The 24,433-nt window shown below is 40.9% G+C and overlaps 1 protein-coding gene across 4 annotated transcripts in view; it reads right to left on the bottom strand.

Moving 5' to 3' along the window:
• Positions 1-24,433, bottom strand: part of Hex-A (Hexokinase A) — a 433,593-nt gene that overhangs the window by 139,436 nt on the left and 269,724 nt on the right. The window contains exon 1 of one of the 4 annotated variants that reach the window (XM_067156507.2): positions 15,596-15,683. The exons of the other annotated variants lie outside the window; for them this stretch is intronic. Within the exon in view, the coding sequence (XP_067012608.2) occupies positions 15,596-15,610 (15 nt within the window). The 5' untranslated portion in view covers positions 15,611-15,683. Of the gene's footprint in view, positions 1-15,595; positions 15,684-24,433 lie in introns of those variants that run through there. 4 annotated transcript variants of the gene reach the window in all.

Here is a 24,433-nt window from a genome sequence, read left to right as displayed (position 1 = left end):
CTTCACGCAGAAGGTTCGCCAATCAAGTGGGAGACACTTGAGCACACGCCCTATAATCCTGATCTCTCCCTATGAGATTATCACGCCTTCAGTCCACTGAAAAAGGCAGTGAAGAGTCGACACTTCCTGTCGGATGAGGATGTGCAGCAGGACACGATGTTTTACCATACCGGCATCATCAGCTTGGTTATTTATTATTTATTTAGAGTATGGCTTATACAGCCCCAGGGGCTCTGAACTTTGGAGCGTGGGTTGGCGACCACGGGGCCCTCAACTGAGTCCTGGCATTGCTTCCACTTACTTGTGCCAGGCTCCTCACTTTCATCTATTCTATCCGACCTCTCTTGGTCAACTCTTGTTCTTTTCCGACTCCGACGCTATTAGATTTGCGAGGGCTAGGGAGTCTTTAATTTTCACGCCCTTCGTGGCCCTTGTCTTCCTTTGGCCGATATCTTATTTTTTCGAAGTGTCGGACCCCTTCTACATTTTTCCTCTGATTAGTGTTATATAGAGGAAGGTTGCCTAGTTGTACTTCCTCTTAAAACAATAATCACCTCCATCGTATGGCTTATATAGACAATATCAGTAATATATATATTTTCAGCTGAGAAACAAAGTAATTTGTGCTTCACAATTGAATATCAAGTTTTTCAATCCAACGTACAGCATCTGGAGATACCAGCAGGAAGTCATCTTCATCACCGCGATAGGCTCGAATTTTATATTCCCTGACGATATTACGAATAGTCTGATATGAGCTCCGCAGTTACAGTCTAGATTAGGTAGCTTTTTCCACTTATGGAGAGCGGCTCTGCACCAGCCATGTCCTGTTCTGATTCTATTCAGGGCAGTCCAGGTCTTGCGTGGTAGGTGGGATCCACTTGGAAGTCTAGGACCTGAGAAGGTATGAAGGCGCACATCCGTTGCTGCTTCCCATCTACTTTTCCACTCATCAAGAGATTTAAAATCCTTAGCATCCATGTTAGCAGCATCACGCAGAGTTGGATGGCGTGATTTTAGTCTATTAATATTGAGAAGTGGAAGGTCACTATTCACGGGCAGACTAGAATTTCTTGAGATCTTGTGGAATTCCTTCATAACGGCATTAGATCGGCGTAGATCAGGTGACATTATACCAGTTAGCAGTGGAAGCCAATGAACTGGAGTAGATGTGATTGCGCCAGATATGATGCGCATTGTAGTATTAAGCTGGGTGTCAACAAGCCTTGTATGATGACTGTTCATCCAAACAGGTGCACAATACTCAGCACTTGAATGCACCAAACCCAGGGCTGAAGATCGCAAAGTGGTTGCTGAAGATCCCCAGGTAGTTCTACACAGTATATGAAGGATGCTATTTCGAGACTTCAACTTTTGTTCTAAGTTCAGGAGGCGTTGTTTGGAGGATACTGTACGGTCCAAAATGACACCAAGATATAGTTTGGGTTCCAGTTATGAGGAAGAATTCTCCCTCTGAAAGTAACATTCAATTTCACGTTCGCCAAACGATTATTTAAATGGAAGCAAGACACTTCTGTTTTACTCACAATGGGTTGAAGTCTCTAGATTTTGAAGTAATTTTTTAGTAAAAACAGGTGCTTTGGTCAGAATCTCTTCAGTCGTCTCCATTACCTGATCTTGTACAGCTAGAGCCAAGTCGTCGGCATAGCAGAATTTTCTGGATGAAGTGTCAGGAAGGTCAGAGAGATATAAGTTGAACAATAATGGTGAAAGAACTGATCCTTGGGGCAATCCGTTGTTCAGCTTCCTCTCCTTGCTTATCTTGTTTCCAGGGATTACTTGGAACTTCCGATCACTTGACATGTTGTTAATCAGTTGAGCCATCGTTCTGCATGGTATGATACTATCCACAGGATCTCCTGGCAATGAGATATTTTCGACGAAATAATAGAAACAGTTCTTCTCAGCCTGGTGCATCGGTGCGATGAGTGCCTCCATGCTCACGGCGATTTTGACTGATTGGCATCCCGATTCAGGACTGTACGGCCGTCGAACGGAAACTTTTTGATTGCCCCTTGTATGAAGTTTTAATTTATCTATTGGAGATCTGTCAGTTTGCATGATTAAATGTGTCTCTTATTATCGTTCGTAATTTTTTTTGCCACATCTAATGTTAGTAATACTCTAACAAGCGCTACCTATCCTTAAAATATTAAGGTCATATTTCATCTTTTTTTAGGTGATACATAGCTAGTTTTAGCGCATACATTTGCTTGCATTTTTCTCGCCTCTTTAGAGTCATAAACTTCCGAACCCGAGTTATAAGAATATATATTTTTACGGCTGTGCGTTCTTTGCTTTAAAAGTTGTGAAATATTACATTCTGTAGCACACTCTGCGATGTCCCCCACTTGCTACACATGTCTATTCCAACAGCTTATTACACGTTTATCAGAAACACATCATCATGTTATGAAACAGGATGCAAATAAAACGATGCTATAAAACTAGCCAACTAGAAGCACTTCGCAGATAAGGACTCTCGACACGTACGAACCGGTCTGACTAATTTTAGAATTTGTAGATGGAGAGGAAGAAACTTTGGTAGAAAGTGGAAAAGCAGGTTTAGGAATGAACGATATATCGTAATGATGCAATATCAGGTTATTCTAGTAGTCGTTCTCAAATTGTGGTTAGCGCACCCTTGAAACATTCATTACACGAGGAACTTTCAAGGGAAAATTTGAAGGAGACAATTGAAAGAAACATGATGACGATAATGATGATGATTGTTGCCATTGATGCTTTCACGGCCCGTACTTATAGATGATGCTTGTTGACCAAAGGGGTCCAAATTCCAGGTCAGCGGCCCCTCATAATTGTACTAAACACAGGCAACGTAGACGCATGGTGTTCCTCATATAGTGGTACTACTCATACGCAACGCATAACCGTTCCGAGTACAGGGGACACAACGCAATTCAGCGCAGAACACGGTAGCTCCTTCCGCACATAGACTCACTGTGTTCCTCACTTAATGGTACGAATCACAAGTAATTTTATGGTTCCAGTTCCATCATCCCTTAGTCGCCCCTTTCAGTCACCTCTTAAGACAGGCAGAGGATACTGTGGGTGTGTTCTTCGTCTGCATGCCCCACCCACAGTGGGTGAAAGAAAAATACAAAGAAACTTAAAATGTTTACTTAAACATTTTTCCATCCTACCTTTGAAGCAATATGTCGTGATGCATTTGATGAATATTTAATTTTATCTTTATTTATTTACTTACAACTATCCTACAACATTTGAATCGTTTGTTGCAGAAACAGCACTTCTCCACTTTTTGACACTATATGAGTTATTACTACTGTCATGATAAATGCACGAAGGGCTACTTTTTTGTGCAGAAAAAACACTTCTACCACATATCTCTGCCTGTCAGTCGCGAATGAAAGTTTCCGTTTTGTGCAGAAAGAACACTTATCCTGGAGGGGTGTTGTTTTTACTTCACTTGACTCGCTAGGAAGAGGTGTGAAAAGAGATGCAAAAGTCGCGTTTCATATAAATCAATTTATGGAGTTTCAGTATGAGGTAAATCATGTCTTAGGAAAATGCTGTATTGATGGACTGTGCGTTCATACTTTCAAGTTGCTTATTTCTGCAACCCGTCTCCCTGTGTTACCAACTAGACTTGCTTATCCACAAGGCTGTCTTCCATTAAATTAGAAGAAATTAGCAGACATAAAGAAGTTGGAATCTTACATACCAGAAGAACACCATGAGTTTTATAATGAACTGTTTGCATGGACAACATCAGCGCAATAGAAGTGAGAAGCATTGTTCAAAGGTAAGAGACTGTTACTTGTAATATATTGTGTTCTTTTGTTTTATATATATTTTGAACTTTGGAAAGGGACATAAAAGGAGTAAGTTATTCTTCTGTTTATTCTTCTATACAATGTGGTCTAACCATAATATGCGCAAATAAGTAAGTCTTACAAATAACTATTAAATAATGGGTTTAAACACTGTATTTCCTCGGCACAAAATTTGTACTTTATTTAATAAAGTTCCTTTTGAAATTGAAATGACGTTAAAATCAATGTTACACTTCCTTATATTCTCATTAATGGTGTTTGTTGCAGAAACAGCACGTCTCCTCTATTTTCAACAAAGTCTGTAAAGGAACGTATTGGACTAATTCATACAAACAACGTATCTGTCATAGTCATTTCAACAGTAGAATAAGCATAATAAATATCGGAAGGATAGAAATGACATTACACACTACAGACAGTTTTTCCTGTTTTCTGAACAATTTGGTACGTTGGAGAAGTGTCGTTTTTGAAACAAACGATTCATTTATAATGTAGCAAAGTGTCTGAGATGGCCGTTACATTTCGAATTTGGAATACCTGCGTTCATATGTTTACCTCGTAAGCGAGTGAAACATTGTAGTTACAATTGTCGGCAGCGCGCCGGTCTTTCACCGCTGAGTTGCGTGGTTCAAATCCTGGTCACTCCATGTGAGATTTGTCCTGGATAAAGCGGAGGCGGGACAGGTTTTTCTCCGGGGCCTCCGGTTTTTCCTGTCATCTTTCATTCCAGAAACACTGTCCAATACCATTTCATTGCATCCATCAGTCATTAATCATTGCCCCAGAAGAGTGAGACGGACGTCGGTAGCCGGCACAGTTCCTAACCTCGCCGCTAGATGGGCTTCATTCATTCCATTCCTGACCCTGTCGAATGAACTGAAACAGGCTGTGGATTTTCATTTTGTCGGTATGTAATTTAAAAGAAATTGTTACAAAGTTTGTGTGCATGGTTTAAACAATTGTGAGCATTTAAAACTAGGAAGTGTCAGTTTGTTGTCAGTTTCACTTGAGATAGAGACGAAATTTTGCATTGTAATCTCTCTTCATCGGGATGCAGAGTGGCCACGGCTGGTCCGTGGTCCGACAGCTCTGCACTCCGACCGGCCAAGCGAGCAGAGGAGGGATGGTCACGGCGCTACGCCTCGGTATTCAGGAGAGGAAGAGGGCTGGTCCCCACTATCGGCTGTCCTGAGAATGGTTTTCCGTGGTTTTCCATTCTCCTGCACTAAGGCGAATGCCAGGACAGTTCCTTCTCCGATACAAATCTCCTGGCCTGAGAGACGGTGTTACTGTCTACGAGGCCCGCTTCCCCCTTCAGGGGAGGAATGAAAATATTTTTAGTCGTAGTAGCCGTTCATAGTTTACAGTACATGGATCATCTGCTGAAAGGTATAAAGTGCCAAGGACGGATTCGGTTAGGAGGAAATGTAGTAAGCAGTTTGGCCTATGCGGGCGATTTGGTCTTAATGGTAGATTGCGCTGAAAGCCTGAACTCTAAAGAACTTGGAAATATGTGGAACGAGTAAGATATAACAGTTACTCTTTCGAAGACTAAAGTGATATTAGTAGGTAAGAAATCTAAAAGAACAGAATGTCAGGTTGAAAATACAGAGCTAGACAGGTAGATCATTTCAAATATTTAGGACGTGGGTTCTCCCAGAATGGTAGAATGGTAAGGGAGATTGAACCAAGGTGCAGGAAAGCTAATGCAGTGAGCTCTCAGTTGCGATCAACAGTATTCTGTAAGAAGGAAATCAGGAAACTATTCTTTACATTGTTCTGTTTTCAGACCAACTTTGCTTTACGAGGGCGAAAGCTGGGTGGACTCAGGGTATCTTATTCATAAGTTAGAACTAACAAACATAGGATTAACGAGGATTATTGCCAGTACAATCAGATGGGAACAATGGTAGGAAGGTGGTCGGAATGAGGAGATAAAGGCTAAGTTAGGAATGAACTCGATGGATGAAGCTGCATGCATAAACCGGCTTTGGTAGTGGGGTCATGTGAGGCGAACAGAGGAGAATAAGTTACCTATGAAAACAATGGATTCGGTCATAGAGGATAAGAGAAGTAGAGGGAGACTCAGTTTCTAACGATTTAAAGATAAGAGGTATAGAACTAAATGAGGCCACAACACTAGCTGCAAATAGAGGTTTGTGGCGACATTTAGTATATTCACAGAGGATTGCAGACTGAATGCTGAAAGGTATAATAGTCCATAATGATGATGTGTATGTTAGAGAGGATTTTGGGAAAGGGTAAGGAGTGGGAAGGAACCGACTGTGGGCTTAACGTATAGCCCCATCTTTTCCCTGGTGTGAAAACCTTATTCAGGACTACCGACCCAGTATATCCCGCTGTTGCCCAGTGTGTGTCAGGTGGACAGGGCACTCGATCAGTAGTCCGGCTGCTACATTGACCTCTCAGCCCGCTAGACTTGCCGACCCATAGCTGGCGACATTCTTGCAGTGGAATACCTTGGGAGTCTCACGGGGCTCCAACTTGTCCGAACTGAAAGGTGATGCAGCCAGCAGGTTTTTGGCTTCATCTGTGTACCATACTGACCATCGAGAATAAAACAGCATGAGTTCGTTATAGCCTTTGAGCATACAGATAGATAGAGAGGGCGCTCCCTATGTTCCTACCAGTCAAGCACATTGTAACCCCTCCATATCTCCGCCTGCCATCCGAGAACAAGTAATTGATTGTGCCAACCCGCACTATTGGTCGGAGACTAGGGAATTACCGTCCCATGCGTAGGTTGCCGTAAACACCATAACACAAAGGGCTGCATTTGGAGTGGTGCTGAGACCTGGAAGCTTGTGCTGCTAATGAATTGTGTAGCAGTGTGTTCAGCAATGATTTGCTCTTCTGCACTACCCCGGATGACCATCGTCTCCGAGTATGGAGAAGACCTGGGCATAAGTTTCTTTCTTCCAATGTTTGAAGATCTGTTCGGTTAACCTGTTGTCATCCATTCTGTATTAATGTCCAAATATATCAATCGCCTTTTCCGTATTGTTTCTATTATGTTTTCTATGTTCCGATGTACTCGTATTTCATCACTACCTCTCTATTTTCAGAGTTCTCAGCGGACCCAGTATTTTCCGTATAATTAATCTTTCTTTCTTTCTAAAATAAAAGATGCTCACTACCACAGCTTCTTCGTCTTCTTTCCTGGCCGTATGTGCTCCCACAATGGACATTCCCAAGTATCACTCAGGGTCGGTTATTCTGATCCTTAGAGAGTCCTCCCTGCGGTTGGATGTCTCCGACACTGGAATGCCGTTTCTATTCAAGATTTTTTCGGCTGTACGCCAACATGCTGCCCCCCCCCTCCTTGGTTCCTCGACTGCAAGAGCTTTCTTAACGGGATGATCATCTCAGCATTGCACGTACCAGCGCAACTGCCACTCCTCCAATTTCTCACTGAGAGGGGCCGTACTAAATGATCCTCGTATGTGCTCATTGCGCACTCGGTCCAAGAGGGTGACACCCGCTGACCATCGCGGCATCCGCATTTCCGTTACATGCATTTGCTGATCATGTTTCCTTTGCCTTGTCCAACACTCGAAGCCATAAGTGAAGGCAGGTTCAACCACAGTCTTGTATATCATGCCTCTGAGGTTTATAGCCATCCTCCTGTCACATAACAGGCCATTTGGTCCATCCAACTTTGATGCGATGCTTCACGCCGTCATCAATCGTCGTATCGGTGGTAATAGTTGAGCCCAAGTATTTGAATTTATTCACCATTGCCAGTGGTTCACTTACTAAGAAAACTGTGTTGAGTGGACCTTGAACTTCTGGATTAGCGAAGTTACAGTAAATATACTCCGTCTTCTTATGGCTTATTCTAAGTCCGTTAATCTCCAAAGATTTCCTCCAACGCTCTAAGGCTGCATCGACCTCTTCACGTATTTCACCAACTAGGACGGTGTCGTCTGCGTATAGAAGGGTCCATGGTAGTCGTGTCATCAATTGTTCTGTGAGATAGTTAATAACTATAGTGAATAAGATTGGGTTCGAAGCTGAGCCTTGAGGAACACCAACCTCAACAGGGAAACTCCCAGAGATACCAGAACTAGACTTTACTTTTGTAGAAGGATAGACGTACACGTCCTGAATCAGCCTGACATGCACTTCTTTGGAAATGAATGCGTATACATATAGACTTATCTATCAAAATTCAACAATCAATTTTGTTCAGTTTGGAATGAAATTAGGGGAATAATATGCATTTAATTACTGAATGAAATAAAAACTGAACTAAGCTATGTTTAAAGCAAAAAAGTAATCTTACAAACACTACTATTCAACAGGGAATGAACAAACGCTCGAGACATCCTTATGGGTACTGTCAAGGAAATAATAGTGTTCATCTCCAGAGTCAACTTCGCTGTACTCATCCCCCATTGACCCAAGCATTGTGCTTTCAAACTTTGCATCAATAGCACTGATCTTTTGCGAAGGATCTTGTCTAGCATCCATTGTGAGAACGGGTGAAAACAATGGCGTTAACACACATGTGCGATATACGTGACCGCTAACGATAAAAACTCACCGGATCCTGGAGAAATCATAACAGGCATCATTAAATACAGAGTAACTCCACTTTTGGACTTCATAACCACCTGGATTCAGTCAGGAAGTCCACCACAAGATTGTGCAGGTGCGTCACATCTAGGTTAAGCCACTTGCTGAGGATTTGATAGTGCAGTCCCACCGTGCCCCACATATTTTCAATGGAATTCAAGTCAGGTGATCTTGCCGGCCAATCGAGATGTAATAAGGTGGGGAAGTGTTCATAAAACCAGTCAAATATGCGTCCAGCCCGATGAACTTTGCTGTTGCCATCTTGAAAAATCGGGGTATCAATCGCATACTCATCATGCAGATATTGACTGAAAGGCAACACCTGATCATCCATGTTAGTGATCACATTAGTGAGCGGGCCAAATCCATTATAAAAACACCCCCAAATCATCACAGACCCACCCCCTCCTTGCACCTGACCACACATCCAGGATGAAATGCTTCATTTGGCGTTTGGTGTACTCGACGACGTGCGTCATTGGAATACAGGGCAAAAAACGTGAAACGTCAGACCACCTCAACTACTGTACACGTTCAGTGACTTTAGTCCATTGAAGACGCGCAGCTTTTGTCTGGCTGTGTGAGCAATGGCCTCTTGTGAGGTGAACGGCTCCAAATGTTCATGGCATGCAGTTCCCGTCGCAATGTTCCCTCCCTAGGAGGTAGGGATGGACCTTCAATCACTGACTGCAGAACTTCCTGTCGGGTTGGGAATCGATTTTGATCGTCGTGTTTCGTGGCCACGTGTAGTACACCAATGCTTGTAGACACGTTGAACAGTCCGTTGTAAAACACCAACAAATCCAGCAACTTCACCCACAGTGCTGCCATGGGCACGGCCAAACACGGTTGCTCCCTTTTTCCCACTCTGTCACATCTATATGTTGACGTACACTGTCCACTTGACTGATCGTACAGGCAGTGCGAGTGCGCACTGGTGTGATTAACGCCTCTAAGTCCACTGCTCAACCGGCTTCCTGCCAGAAGGCACTTCACATACATGAAGTGGTGGGAATCTGTTGAAATCCACATTTAATGTTTTGTCACAGTCGGACAGCTCGCACGACTATGAGGGCTAGTATGCCTCTTCAGTGATGCCTAGACTGGCGGAGCTGTGGAGGATCAAAGCAACCTTTGGAATGAATACTCAATATACATGACAAGGAAAATTAACGGAACGACGGGTGGAATTGTAACACTTGATCAGCTTGATCGAGCGGGCGGCAGACCACATGATGGACATCTCCAATGTATGTGAATCACATTACTGTACTTAACGAGTGGAATTTCGCCAATAGAGAGCTGGTTCAGAGTTTCCTCATGATCTAACCGTTCTGAGAAGCATTACAGGAAAGATTTGCGCTGCAACACCCGTGACAGAAGGGTTATTATCTCCGGAGTAATAACCCATAAGGAAGAATAACATCTCTTATAAGTTAAGACAGGAAACTCTGTAATCCCCTCTGGGTGGAGGCGGTAGTATACGTCCACTCTAACCTGTCGTAAGAGGCCAGTGAAAGGGAAATTCATTGTGTTCTCATCCAGAGAGTGGATTAGCAAACATGACTCTCTAACTGAATCTGGCACTGCTTCCATTTGCACCAGACTCCTCACTTACATCCTCCTTTTCCGATTTCCTTTGGTCAACACCCTCACCTGTCGGACCTCTTCCATTTTTTCCCTCCAATTAGTGTTCAGAGAGAACGGTTTCCTCTTAAAAACCATCACCAAGTTCTGAAATATCTTAGTGAACAATATTAGAAAAAGAAAAGCAACGAGCGATTTGTCCGTGCGGTTAGCGACGCGCAGCTGTGAGCTTGCAGTCGGGAGATAGTGGGTTCGAACCCCACCGTCGGTAGCACAGAAGATGGTTTTCCGTGGTTTCCCATTTCCACAGCAGGCAAATGGTTGACTGTATCTTAACGCCATGGCCGCTTCCTTCCCACTCCTAGCCCTTTCCTACCCCATCGTCGCCATAAGATCCATCTGTGCCAGTGCGACGTCAAGCAAATTGATAAAAAAACTATCTTGATATGGTAATATTACTGCATGTGTTTACGTCGCACCAACTACTTCCACGGTTTTTCGAGACACCGAGGTGCCAGAATTTTGTCCCGAAGGAGTTCTTTTGCATTGCAGTAAATGTACCGAGACGAGACCGACTTATTTGACCATCTTCAAATACCACCGGACTGAGCCAGGATCGAACTTGGCAAGTTGAGGTCAGAAGGCCAGTGCTCTACCGTCCGAGCTACTCAGCCCGTTTATCTCGCTATGAGCAATAATAATAATAATAATAATAATAATAATAATAATAATAATAATAATAATAATCATCATCATCATAATCATAATAATAATGGTGTGTGGCGTTTCAAGTTGACCTGCACGTCTGAGAGGATGGGGCCTTATCTACGATAAAATCTAATGCTGAAGACAACACAACCCTCGAGCCATAGTAATTAACTAATTAAAGTTAAAATCCCCGATGCGGCCGGAAATCGAACCCGGGGCGTCTTCGACCAAAGGCCAGCATGCTAACCATTTAGCCAGACGATGGGAGCAATGAAGGCTCCAGTAAACTCATCCATCCGTTCATCAGCGAGCTATCTTTTTTTCTTTTTAACTTGTTTACAAGGCAACAAGCCCTACAGTTTAACGTGGAATGCCAACCACTTAGGCGTGACACTCCAATCCGAAAATCTCACTTGCACTGAACAGGATTCTATCCACGGCCAGTGCATGTCACGTTCTTCATTCGCTGCTCCTGAACAAGTTAATGACAGGGTGCACCACACTCTGTAAGTATCAGGCGTTATGTAACCATGGTAACACTCTTATCGTAGTGTTGTGCAGCTTGACGCTCGTTATTCTATCTATTATTTCCCTCCGGAAGCAACTAAAAGCATTATTCAGATGGCAGTGACGAATTTGACAGTCACGTGCCTGTAATTTATCCCATTTGTCTACGTTTTGTGCTGGAACCTTCAGCTACCTTTTTATTTCGAGAACGAACACTAATTCTGTTTATTTAAATTATTTTACATTTGTATGCAGTAAAGACAGTTTTATAATAATTTTCTCCTTGACAGAATCATTATAGTAATTGTAATCACATCTTCTATTACACATGTAACATCTAGGTCATGGGCCCCTAATAGTAGGAGTTGAAACGAAATTTCTTCTTCCTCTGTTCGATTTTGACCACTATGGACCACGGAGTAACAAGTACGGTATCCTGGATCATCTTTTCCCTCCCCTGCCTTTAATGTTCTGCCAATATAGCTTTATTCGTTGGCTTATCTGTTTCCTTCTTTCTTCTGAAGATTTCTTTTCTCCTTCTTCTGGAAGCATCTGAAGTCCGAAACTAATTGTTGACAGTGGTTGCTGTTTTAGATGTCTTCAAGACTAATGTTCATTCTCTCCGTATCACCATGTATCTCCCTAAACCACCTGGGAACGAACGTTTTCATGTGTAACAAGTTTTCGAGGACGAGGATTGGGGCAAAAGGCACGACAACTATTTTATTCTTGTAGATATATGAACGGATCACAAACGTATATGTGTCGTGTGGAAGCTCTGCAGGCATAGCGTGTATGCAGAACAACAGACGGCTCTGTGATAGCTGGTAGTAGCGCAGCGAGGGGTGTGAAATCAGGCGGTTGGTGAGTGTCGTGCGAGATGGAAGTAACCCGTGTTGAGCAGCGCTCCAATCGTCGTATTGTGTAAATGTCAAGTTTACCCACTAACTAGAATTTGATAAAGAAAAAAAATTAATTTAAAATAATCCAAACCAAACCCCACGTGTGACAGCCTCGAAGGGCCATGGCCTACCAAGCGACCGCTGCTCTCAGCCAGAAAGCCTGCAGATTATGCGGTGACGTATGATCAGCACAACGAATCCTCTCCGCCGATGAGACAATAATAGAGATTGTGTAAAGCTATCTACAGCTACTTTCCGCCAATATTCAGGCATGCTGTTTTACTCAGGACGCAGCTGTAATCCCATCTATCGGAGATCAGTGGGAGCAGACGAGACAAAACACATCACAACAATGAACAAAGTAAATGTTATTGTTAATCAGTTTCATGAGCTTTCGATATTGTAGGCCTTCATATTTAGTTTTGTTCCGACTTTCGTGATATTAGGGCATCTTCCTTGCTCTTGTCTTATTCTTTAAGAGATCGTTCCTTTATGACTTTTTTCTCATTCTTTACAATCATCTTCACAATTTTCCTTGTTCATAAGGACCGATGACCATGCGGTTTTACGCCTTAAGAAAATCATGACAAAAACCATCGCCAGCTAACACAATTGAACAATACTTCCATGTCAGCAATGCTCGTCGTTGATATGGAATAAGCAACAAAAGTGTAAATTCATTAAATCTATTATTACAATCGGTATGGTAAAACTGTATAAGACATATATACATTTCTTTACGTAGATAGGACCAATAACATAGGCACTTAACAATTACATTTTAGGCACCTTCCCCTAAACAACAAGTTTATCCTACGTGAATGAAATGATTTATGCCTTAGATTGTAATGGCTAAATTCTGGTTACCTATTTGCTCGTGGTTCGGTGTTGATATGGACTTAGCAACAAAGATCGAAATTCATGGATATCTCTTATAACCGGTGCGGTAAAAATGTACAAGACGTATCTAAATGATGGGAAATGTAATTCTATATAACTTTAGTTATGTAGTATTTATAGATAGGACCACAAATAACAAATATTTGAGAGTAAACTTTTTGGCCTGGCCCTAAACTACCATTTCACTCAGCGTAAATAACATAATTTATAGCCTAGGTTGTATTGCCTCACTCCCCGACTTTATATAGCGACTTTCTCGTGATGCGCGCACAGACAGACATGAGGGAAAATTAAAAAAAATGCCATTTCCTTGTAACTGTGGACACTCCCGATGCAGAAATATCGTTCTTTTTAATTTTTTTTTGCTAGTTGTTTTACGTCGCACCGACGCAGATAGGTCTTACGGCGACGATGGGACAGGAAAGGGCTAGGAGTGGGAAGGAAGCGGCCGTGGCCTTAATTAAGGTACAGCCCCAGCATTTGCCTGGTGTGAAAATGGGAAACCACGGAAAACCATTTTCAGGGCTGCCGACAGTGGGGTTCGAACCTACTATCTCCCGAATACTGTCTTTTTAATTTGTGAACAACTAGTGGACCCGTGCGCTGCTCCACATGCCATTTCAGTAATTTTATGAACATTTAATACCGATAATATAGTTCATGGATTTTTCAAAAATAAGAAATGTGTTTATTTTTAAAGAAGATTCCAAATACCAATTTTAACGTCTGTAACATCTTCAGTTGCACGATCCGCCCCGTATATGTGTCTTACCCAAACAGTAAGTCATAATATGTTTACCATACCGATTGGAAACGAACTTTGACGTAAACGGCATTCAGAGTGTCACAGTTCATCTCATCTACCACAAAGACTATGAATTCGTCACTAATATCGTCATTTTCGGATTTTTAAGTTTCATCCCCTTCCTTTAGGGGTGCTAGGGGATTCTTGCCCCTACATGATATTTTCCAGATAAAAGCAGAAATAAGTTTTAAGGGACACGTCATAATCTTCACATACTGTTGGGTAGGCAACCCGCTGATCGGACTTGTCTTGCGGTTTGCTTATCTTCCCCTATTTTATTTTTCACCCTTTAGTACCGAACTACCAATCAGATTTCGTTTAAACTACTTCATAATCCTTCTCAGATGTAATAAGAACAAACTGTTAAAATTTCAGCGAAATCGGTCCAGTAGGTTTTGAGTTTATTAGCTTCAAACATACAAACATCCAATTCTATATATATAGAAGATGTACAGACAATGTACGTGCTCGCTATTCATCTCGACGAATGACTGGCGAAGAGTGGAATGGATAAGAGATTGTATCTTATATCTACTGTAAGTCATAGTGTAAAATGTTGAAATACTTTAGGTATATGACGGTGTTGTAATGTATAGTATTGTAGACCATAGTGTTAAGCACTGGATATACTTAAGTTGTGTGTTAAATTGTATATGATGCTGGATTTAGAATGTTAAACTAGTAGTAACTCTTGTAATATTTTATTTCCATGGAAGTGCTTGTTGTTGTTGTTTTTTGGTAATTATTAGGGCCCGGATGTTTATGCAGTAATAGGTTAGAATGCAAACAAGTGACAAGTAGAATCTATCTGCACGACGGTAATGCTATGAGGTTTGCATAAACATCAGGGGTTCGGCCCATTAGAACCCATAATGTTTATGCAAACCTCATAGCATTACCGTCGTGCAGATAGACTACTTGTCATTTGGTTCAGTAAGTTTGCATTCTAACCTATTACCGTATAAACATCCGGGCCCTAGTAATTATATTTTAACTTTATTATCACACTACTGTAACTGATCATTGCTACAGGGATGTTGTATTTGTTAATAATAATAAAATAAAAACAATGGCAAGAGGACATTTCCAGTCAGGAGTTAGATAAATAAACTCCGAAGGATGACAACGTGCGTATAAACCGGCGTCGGTTATGAGATAACACGAGGTAAATTGAGTCGGCATCGAGGGTAAGAGAAGTAAAGGACGTCCAAGACTAGCATTTAATGGTTTAATAATAAGAGGTATGGAAATAAACTAAACGAGGCCACGGAGCTACTTTTATTTTAATGCTATTTGTTCGGGGCGTCGACCTAGGAAGATCTTTTGCTTCTACTTGCACCATACGTTGGAAAACTGCGTTTATTTTGTAAATTGCGAAAGTGTAAAGTGTTGAATGTGAGGAAAAGAACGTTAAGGACGACGCAAACACCCAGTCCCCAGGCCAGGGATATTAATCATTTTCAATCAAAGACCCCTGACCCGGCCGCGAATCGAACCCGGGGCCGCTGGGTAACAAGCGGACGCGTTGGTCCCTACACCGCTGGACCGGATACAGAGCTACTTAGAAATAGAAAATTGTGGAGGTGCTTAGTTCATTCACAGAGGCTTGGAGACTGAACACTGGAAAGTCTATAATGAAGATATATGTGCATATTTCGTAAACATCTGGCCAATGCTATAACTCACGCCATTCTACAGGTGTGTTAATTCGTAAGGTCAAATGAGGTTATAACTTGAATGTAACTGACCTGTTTACTATTCATCTCGACGAATGACTGGCGAAGACAAGACACAACACTACAGTGGATAAAAGACTGTAGAAACGACTACTTTTTATCACCAAGATAAAATAAAAAGAAGACAGCGACCTTGTACTCGCTTGAGTAATAAACCTCATGGTTATGCAAGGTACGAAGACCTATCCCTGAGGTACCTCAACAGTTTCCTCATTCAACGTCGACTAATGCCGGAGTAAACATTGTTATCTAGCGAATTATATCCAAGTTCAGGTCTTCATTACGGGATGTCAAGACAGAATACAGATGCGGTTTGTAATCGAAATATTTTGTGGGAAACGTAAAATTTTCCATACATGACAAGTAATGTTATTATCTATGGTATATCACAAGAACAGCATGCATTGTTAATATTTACAAATATTTATATTGTCACATGACAAGGAGGGCTTATAGCTCATAAATATAATGTACCAATCCGTTCTATAGTGGGTCTCTGTCTACCTTTAAAGAGAGTATGGAGTTAGATGTAGTATTTGACTCTCACTCACACCTTATGTCCTGCAGTTGGCTTCGTCTTTTTCTACCCCGGCGATGTCTATTTTTCGATAATCCAAAGACTGATAAAATGATTGCATGGATTTATAGAGAATTTTCTTCTGATGATGTCAAATGGAAAACCAAAGCAAAGTCACTTCCGGACAGACCATGCAGGCCCTAGGAGGGGTGGAAGGTAAAGGCTTTCACTATTCGTAATCTCAGCAATTGGTGGTTAGGAAATAACCTGCTACTCAGTTTTAGGGTAGGATGAGTAAACCTCACGCCCATCTGCACTTTCGGAAGTTGAAACGTCGTTTCTTAAATTTTTCGACTTCCTGACGGGGAATCGAATCTACGTCCTTCCTCATGAGCCTTTACCGCCTCGGCCAGGAAGACCCGTCAAATGTAAGGTCATAAATAAAAAATATAAGGCCCATTTTTCAGAATCATGCTTTTTTGCGAGAATCTAGATTTTTGCAGACAATGGTTTTTTTTGGCTTGGATTGCCTGTTGATAGAAAATACTCTTTCTCTGGACAATGCATTTTTCATAAGAAAAAAGCAAGATATATATTTTTAATTACACATTTATTGAAAAACCTTGGATGATACACAAGAAATTTAGGTAACGAAAACTCAGGGGCCTAGGGATTGGGTGGGGGGCGTTATTGGTGTTAGAACAACTCCCATGGAATTTTTACAAAACAAAGTAAACAGTGGTTGACAAACAAGTGTAAGTCGACTCACTGGGTTGTCTCTTTTGAACATTCACAGAGACGTAATTGTAAAACCAACATCTTTTTGATGTATTTTCTAAGAAGCCTCGAAAGTTGGATATTATATCGTAAACTGAACACACCATTCTCTGTAAAACTTTTGACCTTGATCGTACTGTTCTTGTTCTGTATTTCAATGCAAGATTTTGTAGTGTACTGGAATCTCACCCTTTAATATCTCCAAAAGTACTCGTCTGATTTGCAAAATAAACACATCACTGAATTTGTCGCTGCATACTTAATTGTTCTGGAAATTAAAACCTGCAACCTGTTTTCCAGGCAACGACCGGGTCAGGGATGTAATGAATGAAGCAGGTATAGGCTATTAGTACGATGGGGTCGCCACTCCCAAAGTGATTTATTAATGACTGATAGACGTTATGAAATGAGAATGGAGAGTGTTGCTGGAATGAAAGATGACAGGTAAAACCGAAGTACCCGGAGAAAAACCTGTCCCTCCTCCACCTTGTCCAGCACAAAGCTCACATGAGTGACCGGCATTTAAACCACGGTATCCAGCGGCGAGACGCCGACGCGGTACCGTCTGAGCCATGGAGGCTCTCTTAATTGTTGTATTGTGTGAAAATAGTATAGTCCCATTAAAAAACAAAGTTACTACCGGTTTTGTCGATAATTACATATGTGATCGAGAGGAATAGGACAGTATTTAATGAGCCCCTTAATACAAAAGAATTTGAAAACAGAATGTCAATATTTTTAACGGATCAGAAGATATTTCAGGTTGACAACTTAGCTGAATCACCCTGTATATAATACGAGTTTTGTCTGTAAATTACTCAGAATTTAAAAAGAATGATATTTCTGTATCGGTCGTGTCCACAGTAACAAGGGAATGCAGTTTTTAATTTTCGTCATTTGTCTGTGTGTCTGTCTGTACGCGCATAACAAGAAAACGGCTGGCGACAATTTAATGAAAATCGGTATGTAAAGTCGAGGAATGAGGCGCTACAATCTAGGCTATAAATAATGTTATTCAAACTCAGTGAAATACTAGTTTAGGGTAAGGCCTAAAATGTAATTCTCAAATATCTTTGTTATAAGTGATCCTGTCAAGAAATACTACATAACTAAAGTTCTATAGAATTAAATTTACGATCATTTATGTCTTATACATTGTTACCGTGCCAGCTATGATAATAGAGATATCCGCGAATTTCGATTGTTGAGGCCGAGGCAAAATACAGTAGAGACAATACGCGACACTCAGCGAGATATCGAGGGACAGCTATTAGAGCTCTCTCTAGCGGATTGACCTGAGAACTACTGATTCTGTCATAAGAGTACGTGTATTTGTGTGTGAAGTTTTTGGTGTTATTTATGCGTTTTCAGTGAGTTGACATAATTAAATAGTGGCGTGTGTCATTCCTTGATATCTCCTCTCAACATGAGGGGAAATGTATGTGCTGTGTTTGGCTGCAGTAACTATGAAATAGAGAAGAATACGCGGTCTTTCTTCCATTTCCCTCGAGACAAGAAAATGTAAGTAATATTGTGTTTGCATATATATTCTTCCAGTGACAGAGATTTTTATAGTACTTCATAAACTGCTGACCTGCTCGACCCATATTTTAACTGGCTTAATAATAATACGCCTATATTATTGTATGGTGCAGTAGTTAACCTTCAATACCGATGTGTTGTTGTAGGTGTGATCTGTGGGTTTGATTGAATTCAGGAAGATACATATGCATATGAGTGTGGCTGGTTGTGTTCCAAGTTACCGTATTTGGAATGCCGTAATGCGTTGTCAAGCACTGAAGAAAATGTGGGTGATTTAAGAAATGTACATATTATTTTGTTGAAACAATACGATGATGCAAATTTGCTTTACCCCAATATAATGGCATTATGGCAAGTATTGCTTGTAGGGAAAGTTTGAATGTTTTTAAAGGCTAAATTTATAGATTTTCTTTCTGTTAGTAGGCTTCAGGTTAAAAGAAAAATTTTCCAGCTCTTAAATGTAAATTCATTAAATCATGTGTGTAAGGAATGTGCCGATATTTTTGTTTACAAGTGTTTTAATATGATGACACAATGCTTTTAAATGAGAAAAAGGAAAAATCTAGCCGTGAACGTTCAGGCAGGAATTCTAAAGCTAACAAGGTAATGCATAAATGAAAGATCAAGCCCTTTCACAGCAGTCCATTTCACATCTTGATTATATGTCTAATTTCAGTCTTTAATTCTTCATTCGTTTATCCAGAATTGCTTCAGCAACTTTGAAGTTAATATCTTAGTAACACTTTCTTTCTAGACGTGATTTATTTATCCATTTCCGTGCATGCATTTCCATTGATATTTGAATTTAGTGCGAATTTTCAGGTCAAGCCACTAAGAGCGCCACTTGCGACTTGTCTCCCATTTTAACAAGGCTAAATCCGGAAGTGTTGCGTATTGTCTCTACTGTATTTGGCTAAGTCCATATCAACGCCGAACTACGAGAAAATGGGTGAACAGAATTTCGTGAAAATCGGCATGTAAAGTCAGGGAGTAACACACTACAGTCTAGGCTATATATACTTTTATTCACGCTGTATGAAATGGTGCTTTAGGAGAAGGCGCCTAAAAATTAATTTTTAAATACGTATGTTATTGGTCGTATCGAAAAGTACTACATAAGACAAGTTATAGGGAATACAATTTCCGATCATTTATGTCTTATACAGTTTTACTATACCAACTAGAATTCGTGAATTTAGACTGTTGTTGGTTATTTCGTTCATATCAATGCCGAGCATTGCGTACACGGAAATGCTGTTCAATCCAGTTAACTGGCGATGGTGTAAAACCGTGTGGTAATCGGTCCATATCGGAAAGGAAAATTGTGAAGATGATTATACAAGTTGAGAAAAAATAAAAGAACGATAGCATGAAGAATAAGGTAAGGACTCCTGAAAGAAGAAATAACTCCCTTTACATTAGATGCTGTAATATCCCAAGGTCGGAAGGAAACTACAATATTGAAAGCTCATAAAACTGATCAACAATGACATGATATTGAACCGATGTGATTTGACTCTTCTGCTGCACTCATCTCCGGTACTGCTACATGCCGAATAAAATAGCCTGCCTGAATATTGTCGGAAAGTAGCTGGGGAGTTAGATAACTTTGAACTTCCTATATAACTGCCCCATCAAAGGCAGATACTGCAGCTCGTTGCATGTAAAACAAACAAAAATCTACAGCTCCGTAATGACAGTTCTCCACTGCAGTAATGGACGTTCAGTGTTGTGAAATATATGAGCTGGACATGCATGTGAAAATTCACAGGTCATTACAGGCCTTACGTTAATAACTCTCTTTAGCGGCTAAATTGCCACGCCGCATTGTGATGGAGTGAGACCAGGAATTACGATCTCGTTAAGGTAACAAACACTTTGGAAGTCCAGGGCAGTAAGTAATGCTTACATCACACGTTATATAGGTAGAGACTTTGTTACGTTCCCCGAGTTTAGATAACTTATTTTGAAGTTACGATAAAATAGATCAACCAATCAATCGATCAATCAGTCATCAATGATCTGTCGCTCAGGTGGCGGATTCCCCATCAGTTGTTTACCTAGCTTTTTCTAAAATTGTTTCAAAGTACTTGGAAATTTACTGAACATCTCCCTGGGTAAATTATTCCAACCCCTTACTCTTTGTCCTATAAATGATCTTTCTCACATATAAAAGCTCCGCTCACGCTTATTCTTCTACTAATGTCATTCGACGCCATCTCTCAACCGACAGCTCGGAACATACCGTTTAGTCGAGCAGCTCGACTCCTAACTACCAAGTCTTGCCAGCCCAAACTTGGGGATCTTTTCGTAACACTACTCTTTTGTCGGAAAACACCCAGAACAAATCGTGCTGCTTTCCCTTGGATCTTTTCCATTCTCAACTAGTTTTTGATGGAATTGTAGGCGGTAAGAACGGTGAGGGTAGAAGAACGTATGAATATGACAAGCAGATTAGAGCAGAGGATAGGGTGGCATGAAGGGCTCCATCAAACCAGTCTATGGACTGATGACTCAAAGAACATGCAAGAAAGCACGCAAGCTAGGTAGTTTGTTTAATTCGAAATAGAGGTTTGAATTTACCGAGTTTCTATTGTGTCTACAAAATATTACCATAAATTAATGTCTCTTGTAACATTCCCACTGAGCTAGTTGGGCGCACAGCTGTGAGCTTGCATTCGGGAGATTTGAACATCGCTGTCAGCAGCCTTTAAGATGGTTTTCCGTGGTTTCCCATTTTTAAATCAGGTAAATGCTGGGGCTGGACCTTAATTAAGGCCACATTCACTTTCTTCCAAATCCTTTCCCATTGTCGCCATAAAACCTACCTGTGTTGGTGACACGTAGAGAAGATTGTAAACAACTAAATAATTATCCACATTGCTTGGTGCCTGCTGAAAACTTGGTCATTGCCACCTTCAATCTTCTTGGGGCCCGAATGTGCATTTATTGTCCTTAAAAATTTCACATCATATATATATATGTTGCTAACGAATGGAGACTAATGCTGTGAGGTAGAATTTGTAAGATTCCATGTTGAGGGTGAATTAATACAAACATTTTATCTAACCTCATGGATGAGAAAACTTACTCACCACTACACAGAAGAGAGTTTGAATTCCAGGTCAGCACTTAACTTACCTGAAACAGAAGAAAGAATAAACTAACATGAGCGCTAAGAAAATATTAATGAATTGAAACATACTGTATACAGAATAGACAAGCAGGGATCCAGGACTACAGTTTACATCTCGACAAACACTGTACAGTTTGTTAACGTATTTTGCTGCATGGTTATCCCGTATCTCTGGTAGAAAATAATTTGTTTTGTATCTTCAAACAAAATCATTTGTATTCAGTGTCATATATGGTGTGCCTCAAGGCTCCAATTCAGGACCTCTTCTTTTCACAATATTTATTGATGAGTTACCAAAGGTCATCAAGTACTCAAAATGTCTAATGTATGCCGATTATGTTAAATTGTACACAACTGTCACCCACATGAGGATCCTTTAAAATTACAGACTCATGTCAATAATACGTAATAATAGTAACCTTTGCAAGGAGTAAATATGAAGTGCTATTTGAATATAAAATGGTTGATACTATTTTAGGAAGGTCTAAATTAGTAAAAGAATTGGGAATTTTAATTGATAGTACATTGTCCTTTAAAAGGCGCATTGAGAAAACACAAATGAAGCCTACAGATCCTTAGGGTTTATGGTTCGGAAATCGAGGGAACTAAGAAATGTCGGTACCTTAATTACTCCGTATAACACATTTGTGCGTAGTAAACTTGAATATGCATGTGTTGTGCGGACACCTCATTATCAGTCCCATATAAATAAAAAGTTCAGAAAACTTTCTGTATAGCAAAATGCATCATACTTCAGCACTCAAAGAAAAGGTTTTACACAACTACTTGCTAACCTCTTTGACGTTTGGAAATGGGTAAACGTTTTCCTCGTGTAATGTTCGCTATACACGTGTTCGTGAGACATTGATACGTGCAGAAAATAGCCGCGTGCTAGTAGTAGGACTACGCTGTACCATTTCAACAATGTGTTCCTGTTCCTGCACAGGTTGTTGGAACTACACGTTCAGAAGAAAAATTGGGACTTGGAAGAATACCTGTTTCACGCAATGTGCTGAAAACTCTGGTTAACACTCTACGATCAGGAATTCGACATGTCGGGAAGTGCCGACTATATTCCTCGACAGCAGCTGGAACCGTAAACATACACTATATTTGCATATTCTTCATCAGTGTAGATTTGTGGCATTTTGGCCAGCGTGTGTACAAACACAGTTAACCTATGCTTCTCTGTGATACACTTTTGAGTCCCTCGCACTACTTCACTCACAACACACCATGGACAACTGCCCGTTCAGTGGGCTCGTTTAGTGGTAGAAAGACATCCAGAACAAAGAGGTTAAAAGCAACTACTTCACTCACAACACACCATGGACAACTGCCCGTTCAACGAGCTAGTTTGGTGGTAGAAAGACATCCAGAACAAAGAGGTTAAAAGCAACTACTTCACTCACAACACACCATGGACAACTGCCCGTTCAGCGGGCTCGTTTAGTAGTATAACGATATCCAGAACAAAGAGGTTAAAAGCAACTGCTTCACTCACAACACACCATGGACAACTGCCCGTTCAGCGGGCTCGTTTAGTAGTATAACGATATCCAGAGCAAAGAGATTAAAAGCAACTACTTCACTCACAACACACCATGGACAACTGCCCGTTCAACGAGCTAGTTTAGTGGTAGAAAGACATCCAGAACAAAGAGGTTAAAAGCAACTACTTCACTCACAACACACCATGGACAACTGCACGTTCAACGGGCTAGTTTAGTAGTATAAAAACATCCATAGCAAAGAGGTTGAAAATAACGAGGTAGGCTGGGCTAGAATTAAAGGTCACAGAGGTTTGGTGGGTACGACACACACGTGCGTGCCGCTAGCCCAAAATCAAATGTACACTAAATGTGATCTAACTCGTAAACCATTCGGAAAAGGGCATATGCTCATATGAAGTTTTAGCTTCGAATGATCGTTCTGTTGTACCCCTGAATACTGACCATTCTGTTTACAGTTCATAGCAATGATACAATCGCTGTTACGAAGGCACGTCATGACACAATGTAACGGATGTTAGATTAGAATTGTTACTTTGTGACATCCGTGGCATTCGAAACACGCGACTCAGCTAATGGCAGTGGCGTGCGGTGAACACATTTGTTACCCCAGCTGCAAACATTTAAGCAATTGTACGCCTTTGCTGGCGAGATGTAGTGTTTACAGTGCACTATGTCTTCTGGTATAGGTTAGAGCAATTTTGTTACTTTCATAGATCTGTTTCTGTCTTATCCTTGGCTTTGACAATATGAAAGTGACTGAGGTGTGAGCGATGCCAGTAATGCCATTCCTTATGCAGCCAGTCCCTGCTATGAATGGTGTGGAAATGTTGCTCATAGTGCATGCATTTCAGTGGGCTTGGCAGACTGATATGTAATAGCAACGCCTGGCTCGGTGAGGAAAGCAACGGGAAAGTACATCACTCCTCATTTCTCTAGTACGCCTTTTCACTGAAGCCTAGGCCATATATGACAGCTGACGGCGGAGCTATTGAGGATCCAACTAGCCTTCGGGCTGAAGACTAAACATACACAAGCAATTGTAGCCCTACTACAGTCTCTTAAGTCAATCAATCAATCAATCAATCAATCAATCAATCAATCAATCAATCAATCAATCAATCAATCAATCAATCAATCAATCAATCAATCAATCAATCAATCAATCAATCAATCAATCAATCAATCAATCAATCAATCCTGATCTGCATTTAGGGCAGTCGCCCAGGTGGCAGATTCCCTATCTGTTGTTTTCCTAGCCTTTTCCTAAATGATTTCAAAGAAATTGGAAATTTATTGAACGTCTCCCTTGGTAAGTTATTCCAATCCCTAACTCCCCTTCCTATAAATGAATATTTGCCCCAATT

The sequence above is a fragment of the Anabrus simplex genome, chromosome 12, assembly GCF_040414725.1.
Source record: "Anabrus simplex isolate iqAnaSimp1 chromosome 12, ASM4041472v1, whole genome shotgun sequence".
Taxonomy (NCBI): domain Eukaryota; kingdom Metazoa; phylum Arthropoda; class Insecta; order Orthoptera; family Tettigoniidae; genus Anabrus; species Anabrus simplex.
The sequence above is the reverse complement of the archived record's forward strand: the minus strand, read 5'-3'. Positions and strand labels throughout refer to the sequence as shown.